This window comes from Pelodiscus sinensis, chromosome 3 (assembly GCF_049634645.1).
Source record: "Pelodiscus sinensis isolate JC-2024 chromosome 3, ASM4963464v1, whole genome shotgun sequence".
NCBI lineage: Eukaryota > Metazoa > Chordata > Testudines > Trionychidae > Pelodiscus > Pelodiscus sinensis.
This window is the reverse complement of record NC_134713.1, coordinates 170978586-170991772: the sequence shown is the minus strand read 5'-3', so window position 1 is coordinate 170991772 and position 13187 is coordinate 170978586. Positions and strand designations below refer to the sequence as shown.

General features: G+C 44.0%; 1 protein-coding gene across 2 annotated transcripts in view; it reads left to right on the top strand.

Moving 5' to 3' along the window:
• Window positions 1-13187, top strand: part of UBR2 (ubiquitin protein ligase E3 component n-recognin 2) — a 120669-nt gene that overhangs the window by 48701 nt on the left and 58781 nt on the right. For both annotated transcript variants that reach the window (XM_006122090.4, XM_006122091.4), the window contains exons 18-19: window positions 8213-8278; window positions 11329-11451. In XM_006122090.4, coding sequence (XP_006122152.2) covers window positions 8213-8278; window positions 11329-11451 — 189 coding nt within the window. The remainder of the gene's footprint in view (window positions 1-8212; window positions 8279-11328; window positions 11452-13187) is intronic.

Here is a 13187-nt window from a genome sequence, read left to right as displayed (position 1 = left end):
CACCGCTATACAGGTGCAGGTGCTACACCCTCTACAATAAAAGCAGGGACTCTTACTACAACCGTACTCAATACAAACCAAATGAGTACAATTGCACCAGGCAGCGCACCCAGAGGAACCATAAACAACCACCATGTCCCTTTGATGGTCAGACCCTGAAGCACCAAATTTGAAACATTGATTGAGGGCATGCCCAACCTCCCCAACCATCCAGTGCAACAAAACCAGAACCATCTATTCAACCATAGATTATGCTCATTCCTTCATCATGGGCCTCCATAACATCTGAAATTATCCACATGGGATATTCGATACCATTCAATTCCTTCTATCATACCCTTTCCACTACCCAATCCCTCTTCAGGGACCCATCTCACGAGATACCCCTCAAACAATAAACTAACCTGCTTCATCTAGGAGCTATAGAGGAGGTACTTGAACCATACCGGGGGAGGAGGTTCTACTCCACTTATTTCCTGACCCAGAAGTGTACAGGAGGCTGGAGACCAATCCTAGACCTCCACAAACTAAACAAGTTCCTCCTAAAGCAGACATTCAAAATGGTTATGCTGGCTACAATCATACGAGCGCTGGACAGAGGGGACTGGTTCGCAGTCCTCATCCTACAAAATGCATATTTTCACATTGCAATACATGCATCACACAGACGTTTCCTTCATTTTACAGCAGGAGGGGACCTTTTTCAATACAAGGTCCTTTCCCTCGGCCTGTCATCTGCCCTGCGAGTATTCCCCAAAGTCGCTTGTGGCAGCATACCTCACACAACAGGGGGTAAAGATTTCTCCTTACTTTGATGACTGCTTACTGAGAGGTTGTTCACAAGGGGAAGTGATCAACATAACAAAGACCAAGCAACTCTTCAACCTGCTGGAGCTCTTAATCAATGAATAGAAATCAACACTCCATCCAGTTCAGGACTTAGAATTCATAGCAGCAAGGCTAGATGCCATATCAGCCAGGGCATACCTTCCACAACACGGGTTCCAGACCCTTTGAGATTTAATTCTTGCCCTCATCGCAAACCCATCTACCACAGTCTTGTCTTCAACTACATGGGGTACATGGCAGCCACCACATATGTGATACAGTATGCATGCCTCCATTCCCATGCCTTTCAGCATTGGCTACCATTGGTTTCCATGCCCTCACATCATTCATTGCACAAACTGGTGCTTGTGCCAGAGCAAGTACTGCAGTCGCTCAACTGGTAGACATATCTACACAACCTCTTAACTGGAATCCCATTTTTACAGGAGGAGCCTGCCATACAAATTACCACAGACGCTTCACTACTGGGTTGGGGTGCACACTTCCAAAGCAAAACTGCCCAGGGCAAATGGCTGCCAAACGAGGCTCTGTTACACATCAACATTGTGGAGCTCATGGCCGTAAGAAATGCCTACAGGCACTTTGACCCTTCCATAATCAAATGTGCAGTTTGTCTTCTCATAGACAGCACGACCACTGTCTTTTACATAAACAGGCAGGGGGGGAGCGTATCCCAGAGCTCTGTGCACAGAGGCAGTCCGCCTCTGGAACTGGTGTATGAGGCAGTGTTACCCTGAAAGCCATGTACTTACCAGGGGTCGACGACACCATGGCGGACGCCCTAAGCCACAACTTTACAACCCACCATGAGTGGGAACTCAACCAAGCGTCATGGATATCGTCTTCTACAAATGGGGCTATCCCATCATGGATCTCTTCACAACACCAAATGTCCTCAGTTTTGCTCTCGAGCAGGACTGGGAAGAGGATCCAAGGGCGATGTGTTTCTCCTTACATGGGATGAACCACTATATTATGCCTTTCCCCAAATTCCATTGATTCCCAGGGTGTTGTGCAAAAATTCAGCTTCATGGTGCTCGTGTTATCTTGATAGCCCCTGCTTGGTCCAGACAGATTTGGTACCCAGCCCTTCAGGACTTGTCTCTCCAACCAGCTTACCCACTACCACTTCGCTACGACTTCCTGTTCCAGAATGGAGGCAAGCTGTGTCACCCAAAACCACAATCACTACATCTCTGTGCATGGGTTCTCGAGGGTTCCATGACCATGAGGTTCAGTGTTCTGAGTGGGTGAAGGATATTCTACTACACAGCAGGAGACAGTCCACCAAGGCAACTTACCTGCAAAAATGGAGGTGTCATCTCCTAGTGTCAGCAGACACAAGTCCACCCCAAGGAAGCTTCAGTGCAAACCATTCTGAACTACTTACATACCCTGTAGATGGATAGATTATCCATCTCTTTGATCAGAGTCCACCTTGCTGCCATCTAGGCTTTCCATGAACAGATTGAGGGGGTTTTCATGTTTGCACACCCACTATCATGGAGGTTCCTCAAAAGTCTTCACAACCTCTACCCAGCTCATAGGGTGCCAACCCCTACATGGGACCTTAATCTGGTATTGACTGCTCTCATGAAACCCTCCTTTGAGACAATGGCTTCGTATACTCTTTCACTACTCATTATGAAAGTTCTCTTCTCATAGCCATAACTTACGTGAGACGAGTCAGTGAAATAGGCACACTAATAGTGGGTCTGCCTTTACGGTGTTTAGTAAGGACAAAGTGACTTTGAAGCCGCACCTAGAGTTCCTTCCAAAGGTCGGCACAAGCTTCCACATCTATGAACCCATTGTCTTGCCCACAATCTTTTCAAGATCTCATGGTTTACTCAGAGGCAATGCTGTATTCAGGGGATGTACAAAGAGATTTGGCTTTTACAGTGACGAAACCCGAGGTTTTTTTCATGAGATCCCACGACCCTTTGTTGCTATGACTCGCCTTTCAGCGAATTTCAAAATTGATAGTGAATACAAGTCACTATCAATTTTGAAATTTGCTGAAAGGCTTTTAGACGAGGAACTGGGGGGAGGGGGTCGGGCCACGCTGAACTGTCAAACTGCCGGCAACGCGAGATACCTGCTGCACATGCATGACCTGACTAGCAACTGCTTAGAAAAAACTCCTATCTGCAATGCTGGGACGAGCCCGACACCATACGTCGAAGAACAGACATTACTGCACAAGGTAACTCCCTTTTTTACATTATTGGATGCCACGTACTACAGTTTTTAAAATAACTAAAAATATTTACTGTAGAGAAACAATGGTAGGTCAGCTTTTAGTAATTGTTTCTCTTACTCAAGAGTATAATTGCAACTTCTGAGTCAAGGATTCTTGTAGATATCCTAGGGGACACCTTGATTGATACCAAGCAGAATACAGGCAGTCCCCGGGTTACGTACAAGATAGGGACTGTAGGTTTGTTCTTAAGTTGAATCTGTATGTAAGTCGGAACTGGCATCCAGATTCAGCTGCTGCTGAAACTGATCAGCGGCTGATTCCAGGAAGCCCGGGGCAGGGGCTTCCTGTAGTTAGCCACTGGTCAGTTTCACCAGCGGCTGACTTGGGGACGCCTGGGGCAGAGCAGCTGGGGTGCTGCCAGGTTGGTCCAGTTGCGCCCAGAGCGGCGCTACGGGACCAATCGTCAGCGCCCAGCTGCTGTACCACAGGCGTCTGGAGCAAAGCCGCGGAGCACGGGGGCAGCGGGACAGCCTAGACGCGCCGTGGCTGTCCTGCTGCCCGCGTGCTCCGCGGCTTTGCTCTGCTTTGCTCCCCGTCTCCCTGGTCTGCAGACCAGGGGGACGGGGAGCAAAGCGGCGGAACACGTGGGCAGCGGACAGCCCAGACTCGTCTGGGCTGTCCGCTGCCCACGTGCTCCGCCGCTTTGCTTCCTCTCCCTGGTCTGCTGGAGACCAGGGAGACGGACCCCTTTCGTAACTGCGGATCCAACATAAGTCGGATCTGCGTAACTCGGGGACTGCCTGTACTCACAATTATTAACCATGATTATTTTTATTAAAGAAGGAACAGGAACACTGAACACAAATAGTGCACATGGTTACTTCTGTTACATTTTCTTTGTACATCTTTGTGAGGAGCTTTTAAGAGAGACTTTTGTCCATTTGTAAATATTCTTAGTTATCTAAGGACATATTATGGAATGTATTTGCAATAATATTTTTCATAAGTAAGATTAATATTATTGCAAATCCATTCCACAAGGATGTTTATAGATGGGTTGGAAAAAATTGTTTCATAGTATGTTGACCTGTTGGCTACTAAGTAACCATTTTGGTGTTGGTAAAGTAAGAAGTGTTAAGTACTGTACATTCTTTGAAATAAAACAAAAATTAAATCAATTCTTATAATAAGCCACATAAGGAACTGTCTTCAGGCAGGCCAATTAAGCAATATTACAAATACTGAATCCAATTAAATGCCACTATTTCTCTGTTTACTGATGTTTAGGTCCTGTCTTTTCTCCAAGATTATACATACTAACAACTTGGTGATAAACAAGAGAAACTGTTAGTCCTTTTTAAGTTACAATAGCATTTTAATACCCTAGTAAGAGTTTTAAATCTAGTGTCTGAATTAACTTCCTCACATCAATCCATGTTGAAGTTCTGAAAAGATTTTGCTTGTTTGGTTTCCTTGAGGTTTTTCTTATCTGCCTATGGCAGCTCATTCATGGTGGTGGACAGGATAAGTTGTGGTATGCTTTCTATTTAAAAAGATGGAAGTACATGAATTGTGGGCCCACTTAATATCTTTTATATCCTTCTCCTATTTCCATTATATAAGAAAACAACTCTTTCAGGCTTCTTTAGATTTAAGTTCACTGCTGTCATTCTTCTCACTTGCTCCATTCCTTTATGGATGATCCTCATACTTATAGAATCATAGAACACTAGAACTGGAAGGGACCTCGAGAGGACCCAGTACCATCTATCTAACCTGCTCTTAAATATCTCCAGTGATGGAGATTCCACAGTCTCCCTAGGCAACTTATTCCAGTGTTTAACCACCCTGACAGTTAGGAAGTTTTTTCTAATGTCTGATCTAAACCTCTCTTGCTGCAGTTTAAGCCCATTATTTCTTGTCTTATCAGAGGCTAAAGAGAACAATTTTTCTCCTTCTCCATCTGACACCCTTTCATATGGTTGAAAACTGCTATCCTGTCCCCTTTCAGTTTTCTCCTTTCCAAACTAAACAAACCCAATTCAGTCTTCCATCATAGGTCAATATTCTCTAAACCTTTAATCATTCTTGTCACTCTTCTCTGGACCTTCTCCAATTTCTCTACATCTTTCTTGAAATGTGTTGCGCTGAACTGCACACAGTGCTCCAATTGAGGCCTAATGAGTGCGGAGTAGAGCGGAAGAATGACTTCTCGTGTCTTGCTCACAACACTACTGTTAATGCATACCAGAATCGTGTTTGCTTTTTTTGCAACAGCATCACACTGTTGATCCATGTTTAGCTTGTGGTCCACTATGACCCTTAAATCCCTTTCTGTAGTTCTCCTTACCTAGACAATCGCTTCCCATTCTGTATGTGTGAAACTGATTGTTCCTTCCTAAGTGAAGTACTTTGTATTTGTCCTTATTAAACTTCATCTTCTTTACCTCAGACCATTTCTCCAATATGTCCAGTTCATTTTGAATTATGACCCTATCCTCCAAAGCAGTTGCAACCCTTCCCCCTCTTCATATCATCTGCAAACTTAATAAGTCTACTCTCTTTGCCAATATTTAAATCATTGATGAAGATATTGAATAGAACTGGTCCCAAAACAGACCCCTGTGGAACCCCACTTGTTATGTCCTTCCAGCAGGATTGTGAACCATTAATAACTACTCTATGAGAGAGGTGATCCAGCCAGTTATGCACCCACCCAATAGTAGCCCCGTAATAGGTATGTAGTTTAAAGAAATGTTGTATATTTATTAATAAGCACCCCCTGTTTTTCTTGTGGCAGGAAAGCATTAGTCAACTTCCTAAACAAGTTTTAACACTTCTCTCCCCCCCTCCCCCTTGGTATTCAGTCCGTTTTCTGAGAGCTTATTTGACTGCTTATTGGAATTGGTAGGAAATTAACTTCTGTTTTCAAATCCTCCAATTGTTTTAAAAACTGAAAATTTCCTATTAAAACAATCTTAATTATGAAAGTCTATAGCTTTATTTTTTTTCTGTATGACAATTTTTGGATTAATTAACTTCTTGAGTGGGTTGAGGTGTTGAATGAATGGCATTCAGTTCAGTTTCCATCTGTGTACATATTTTGTACTTACATAAGTAACCAATTAGAGCATCAAATTGCCTTGTTGTATTTGTACATAACTTGTTTTATTATTTATCTAATATCAGGCCATTATTATATGAAGGCTTTCATTTAGATACCAAATATGCATTTCAAAATAACTTTTATCATCATAGGCGTTTGAACACTAAAATACTTCCAACCACACGTTTTTTTCTTAGAGGCTTATCTGAATGAAGTTTTTAGAATAATTCTTTGTGTGGGTTTAACTGGGGGGTGTGGTATTTTTTTTTTATTTGCAAAGAAGTGGTTAATAGACCTACTGGTATGCCTTAGTTTATTGCTTGAATAACTCATCCTACTGATTACCACTCCCTACTACTAATAATACACCTTAACACTCCTCTACTTCAGCTAATCCTGGGCTCCCACAGTGCTGCCTCTTTGAAATACTGCGGTGCCAGCGCTGCATTGAGCCTGGGGTAACTGACCCCAGGCTCTGAGTTGCGCTGCCCCTTTGAAACGCCGTGGCATATTTCATAGGGCAGCACTGCATAGCTGATTCCGGGCTCCCACAGCGCTGCCCATTTGAAATGCTGCGGAGGTGTTTCATAGGGGCAGTGCAGCTCAGAGTCCAGGGTCAGCTGGAGTCGTCTTATTATTTAACAGCACAATGAATCACGATTAATTTTTTTAATTGCTTGATAGCAATTTTTATTAATATTTATTTTATTAATTGTATTTTGCATCTATATTGAAGCCTCTCCTCCAGAATGGGTAGCATAAATGTTGACTGTTCCTGTTAAGTTCTTTTAGTTATAGCTTTTGGTATGTAATATTTTTAGAAGGAAAAAGGTAACAAATTCTGTTGTGTGCAACTCTAACAACCATCCCAAAGTGCATCATCACTAGGGCTTGAACCCTAAATCTTTAGCATTGCAGCACAACTTGATCTAAAGGAATAAATATACTAATTAGCTAGAGCAGAAGGCTGTTTTTCTGGAGATGGTGGGGATGGAAAATGGACATGTGGATGGGAAGAGGATTTAGGGAACACTTGCCTGCTCGGCTCATACTACATTTAAACTGCAGAGCCACAGCGGAGGTTGCTCTTGGACCTGGCACAAGCTGGGCCTGAACTGGCTTGTTCAGTCCTGACTTGCATTGAGTCCAGCAGCTACCGTCTGTGGGGGGGTCCCACCAGGGAGCTGGAACCCCCTCAGACAGGAGCTATGCTGGAAGCAGCTCTCGGACAGAGGCTGTAGCCAGTGCATTCTCTGTTCAAGGCAGCCACGGTTGGCTACGAACTGGGGCTGCAGCTGGAGCATCCTCTGCTCAAGGCAGCTGGGGATGGCTGCAAACAGGGCCTGTGGCCAGAACAGCCTCTGTTGGCAGCCAGCCCTAGCTGTCGCAGACTGGGGCTGCTTCGCGGCAGCCTCCCCTGTCCTCCTCTCCCCCGCCCCCATGGTGTTGCTTCTGATAGTCTGTGTATCTGCGTGCTCCCTCTCCCCAGAAGCTCCCCGGAGAGACTGTCTGTTCTTTAGTTTTCCTGTAGAGTGTGAGGTACTGGTGCCTCTGCTTTGGATGCAGTGTGACGCAGTCTTAAATTAGAATATTTATTAAGTTGTATGGGCATGTTTAACATGTCGATAGTGCAACAAATTGGAGGGAATGGCAGTTCTCAAAAGTGTCTATCGCAACCAATCTGAACTGAATGTCATGGGAGAAAGAAAACGCTTTTTTTGGCTCCAGATCTTTCTCACTTGAAAATTTCAGATAATGACAAACATCTGAGTGTTAGAATTTCTCAAAGGCAACGTGTCTTTCTTAATGGAAAATATCAGGCTTGTTCCAGTTCCCTCCCTAACTATCTGAAGATATATCACCTCACAGGGGATCTAAGGTCCATAGATATCCAATGTGTATTTGAATTTTTAGACATTCCTCCAATCCATTGGCTAATTCATTCTTTTTTTCACTAATCTGCTATCATGAGATGGTTAGATTCCCCATTGAAGTAAACAAAGCATTTTCAGACCAGGAGGAGAATTTATTAACTAAAATGCATTATTTTTCAGATCTATTACTATCATAATGTGAAATGCAGAAAGGAGATGTTTGACAAAGACATAATAATGCTTCAGGTAATCACTACTTTATGTGTTGTGTATGTATATTAAATTGATAGAGACACCTACAAACTGTCTTGAATTTCTAATTTTTTTACATTTTTATAGGGGCTTCAGTTCTCCCTTCTTGTGTTCAAAAATGTCTTTTGAAAGGGAGGCACAGCTCCTTTAGGACCACAGTTTTCAAACTGTGTGTTGCAACCCCATTTTAATGGGGTTGCATCAGGGCTGCCTTAGACTTGCTAGGGCCCAGTGCCAAAGGCCGAGCCTCACCACATGGGATGAAGAATAAGCCTAAGGTCTTCAGTCCCAGTGCTGGGTTCAGATTAGAGATGCCCTGTATGGGGCTGAGGCCCCGTAGGCTTTAATCCTCTGCCCAGGGTGGCGGGGCTCAGGTTTTGGTCCCCTGTCTTGGGGTCGTGTAGTAATTTTTGCTGTCAGAAGGGGGTTGTGGTATAATGAAGTTTTAGAGCCCCTAGTTTAGGGGGAACTATGAAACTGACTTCTGTAGAGCTATCGGATGAACTGAGTAAACAAACTGATAAACTGGAAAGAAAACATTTAAATGCTTTAAAAAACAAAAACAAACTGATCTTGGTAATTTGAATCTCAGCTTTGTTTAAAATAATAGCAATCCCTCATGATTAAAGAGAGAAGCTTGAAAAAAGTGAATTACATAAGTTCTTAGCCTAGAAGGCAATTGAAAAAGACCCCAAATTTCCAAAGTATCTTTTTTTTTAGACAATTACATAATTTTGGGCTCTTGGGATTAGAAACTCTGTTATCTTTGTTAGTTTTCAGTATAGAAAGTACAAAACTTTCAGACATGATTTTCAAGGTAGTTTACCCTTAATGCAGTGTGTTTAATCCTAGAGATGAATATTCCTACTTAAATCAATTGTATAAGTAAAATGTAATGTAAAAGCTTAGTTTACTACTGGTCAGTAAAAATTGGACTGCTATGTGGCACTCATATGTCTTGGGGCATGGTGAAGGAGCAATCAGTTGTAATATCAGGAATTCTGAGTTTTCCCATTCTTTCCTCCTTCCTGGCAGGAGCATATGGTATGGTTCTGAGTTGAGGACAGGTGTTTTCAGGGGCCCTAATGCAACCACTCGCCCACACTTTATTTTTAAAAAATAAGTCCTACCTAAAATACCGGTATTATTCAAGTAGATAGTGTTAGGCAATTATCAATCCTAGCCATCATTTTTTACTTAAATTATAGGCTGGGGGAGCAAAGGAGTGTTATCACACTTTAAATTAGTATTCCTTTTTATATTCTTTTCTTATTGGGAAAGCTGGGAATGTGTTCATTTTCCTTCTTTTTTAGAAAGGAATTGTTTTAAAATAAGTACAAATTTCATTTATGTAGACACTAGCTCGAGTTACCCGGCATTGCTTGGGAAACCAGAGGAACAAAATGTAGAAAAACAGTAGTCTTTTTTTGAAGGGTAAAAAGGTTGCACTGAGGGCTGCAGGGGGCAGGCACGGGACCTAGGGTGGGGGGGGGGCGGCCCTTGCAGTGCAGCCTGGCGGATTACTTTTTGATTTTTACAGGTTGAGCATGGGCCCGATCGGGCCCAAAAGTATCGTAAAACCTTCTCCTGGATGAAAGGTTATCCCATGCAAAGTTTGGTTGTGGTAGCTCTTATAGTGTCCAAGTTATTAGCGCCCAAACTTTCAAACATTCTCCTTTATGTATTAGACGTTACATGATACACAGTACTTTTTAGCATCATAGGTTGGGGTGGCAGAAACAAAAAGATATTGATGAGATAAGCCTAAGAATGGAAAATAAACTTGTATGGATTTTATCTGTAACATGTTTGTGAAAGATCTTAATTTTGAACCTTTTTGGAATGATTGTGACTGCTTTTAAAGCACCTTGATCATTGGCGTCCTGTCCACAATTTGGGCCTCTCAATATTGTTAGTAATATTGCATTTCAACTGTGTGATTAAAAACAAAAAGGAATACCGCCCTGATCTTGCAGGAGACTCTGTTCGGGCAAACTTGTGACTCTCACTTGTAGGATTGGGGCTATTATGAGCAAATTGAATACAGGCAGTCCCCGGGTTACGTACAAGATAGGGACTGTAGGTTTGTTCTTAAGTTGAATCTGTATGTAAGTCGGAACTGGCGTCCAGATTCAGCCGCTGCTGAAACTGATCAGTTTCAACAGCGGCTGAATCTGGACGCCAGTTCTGACTTACATACAGATTCAACTTAAGAACCCCAGGCATCCCCAAGTCAGCTGCTGCTGAAACTGATCAGCGGCTGATTCCAGGAAGCCCGGGGCAGGGGCTTCCTGTAGTCAGCCACTGGTCAGTTTCAGCAGCGGCTGACTTGGGGACGCCTGGGGCAGAGCAGCTGGGGTGCTGCTGGGTTGGTCCAGTAGCGCCGCCGCTCCTCCACACTACTGGACCAACCCAGCAGCACCCAAGCTGCTCTGCCCCAGGCGTCCTGATTCAGACGCTGTTGAATCTGACCAGCAGTGGCTGAATCAGGACGCCTGGGGCAGAACAGCTGGGGTGCTGCCCGGTTGGTCCAGTAGCGCCCAGAGCGGCACTACGGGACCAACCGGCAGCACCCCAGCTGCTGTACCACAGGTGTCCGGAGCAAAGCGTCTGGGCTGTCAGCTGATTGCACGCTCCGCGGCTTGGCTCTGCTTTGCTCTGCTTTGCCCCCCCCGTCCCCCTGGTCTGCAGACCGGGGGGGGCTGGTGGGCAAAGCAGAGCCAAGCCGCGGAGCGTGTGGGCAGCGGACAGCCCTGTCCGCTTCCCACGTGTTCCGCCACTTTGCTTCCTCTCCCTGGTCTGCTGGAGACCAGGGAGAGGAACGGCCCCGTTCGTAACTGCGGATCCGACATAAGTCGGATCCGCGTAACTTGGGGACTGCCTGTAATTAAGTTTGTATGGTGAAAAATAAATTCTATAAGGAATATACTGTTAAATACAATACTTTGTGCATAATATCCATCTACTCTGTAATTCTAGCTATTCAGCTTTTGCATAGAGAATATACTTTTTTAAAATGTTTCCCATGAACTTTATTTAAACAGACAGGTGTATCTATGATGGATCCAAACCATTTCTTGATGATAATGCTGAGTCGCTTCGAACTTTATCATATATTTAGCACTCCAGACTATGGCAAAAGATTTAATGCTGAAAATACCAATAAGGTACTCTTTTATTTGTCATAATTTTAATGGAAAAACTGTGATTAAAAACTCTTAAAGGTAAAACATGACTGCAAAATAAACTCTAATTTAGTATTGTAAACTTTGTCTACAGTGGTACTTCCATCACTAAAACTTTTGTTGCTCAGGAAAAACACCCCCTGAATGACAAAAGTTTGAACAAAAAGTGCTGGAGAGGACAGCACTTCATCTGTGGGAGTTCTATTCCTGTTAACTAAGCTACTGCTCCTTGTTGGTTATTTTATCACCAGGGCTATGTCTAGACTGCAGGCTTCTTTCGAAAGAGGCTCTTTCGAAAGCATCTTTCGAAAGAGGCTCTTTCAAAAGATCGCGTCTAGACTGCAGGCGGATCTTTCGAAAGAGAAATCCGCTTTTTCGAAAGAGAGCACCCAGCGAGTCTGGATGCTCTCTTTCGAAGACGGCCTCTTTACATTGAAGAACGCCTTCTTTCGAAAGAGGAACTTTCGAAAGAAGGCGTTCTTCCTCGTGAAACGAGGTTTACCGCCATCGAAAGAAAAGCCGCGTTCTTTCGAAATAATTTCGAAAGAACGCGGCTTGAGTCTGGACGCAGGGGAAGTTTTTTCGGGAAAAGGCTACTTTTCCCGAAAAAACCCCTGAGTCTGGACACGGCCCAGGAGAGCTCTCTCTTGGTGATAGAGTGGCTACACAGCATTCCTTACTATGGCACAGCTGTAGAGACACAACTGTGCTGCTATAAGATGCCAGTGTAGACATTGTCATTCTAAAACAATTTCAAAGACATTCTTTGAAAGTAGTGTGGAAGCTTTGATTTCTGGGCCATGTAGAAGAGAAATTATCACAAGTGGTACTAATGTAGAACAGTTGTCCCTATAAAGAACTTTTGGCTAGTATTATACAGCACACCAGGGAGACCCGAGCAAAGCCGCACAGGCGTAGGGACTCTGCTGCCCGGGTGGCTTTGCTCCTTTGCCCCTGAGCAAAGCCGCGCAGGCGGCGGGATGCCGCCTGGGCGGCTTTGCTCCTGTCCCCCTGGTCTGCTGGGGGGGGGGGGGTCCAGCAAAGCCGCTGGATCCCCCCAGCAGACCAGGAACACCCGAGCAAAGCCGCCCAGACAGCGGGACTCCCGCCGCCTGGGCGGCTTTGCTCTGGTGTCCCTGGTCTGCTGGACCCCCCCAGCAGACCAGGGAGACCGGGAGAAGCTTTTCTCGCCCTGGAAGACGCGGGCAGCGACTCACCCCGTTCGTAAGTGCGGATCCGACATAAGTCGGATCCACGTAAGTCGGGGACTGCCTGTAATGTCGATTTAAAATCTCATTCTCCTTTTGTCTTGCTGGCTGGCTCATTAGGTTCTGAATGTTTTGCCAAGACCTTATACTTATAAGGAGACAGTTTCTTCTGTCATTCAGCAGCAGTCTCATCAGAGAAAAGTGATGTTGAGTTCCAGAGAGAGAGTCTGGCAGAAAAACAGTGGTTACTACTCAGAATAATATCATATCTGATGTGTTAACGCGAATGAACTCAGAAAATGGGAGGATATTTTGAAAGTGATGAACTTTGTAAATTAAGTTATGATGCATTAATTAGAAAATTCATTAAATAAGCACCTAAAAAGCTAATATGCACAAATGCATAAACTTTTACTTAGTTTCTAAAAAATAAAACAAAAAAGAAAACCACTCCTCCATACAATTCAAATTGTTGAAAAATCTTCCACAACAGAACCAAGATTTTCAGTT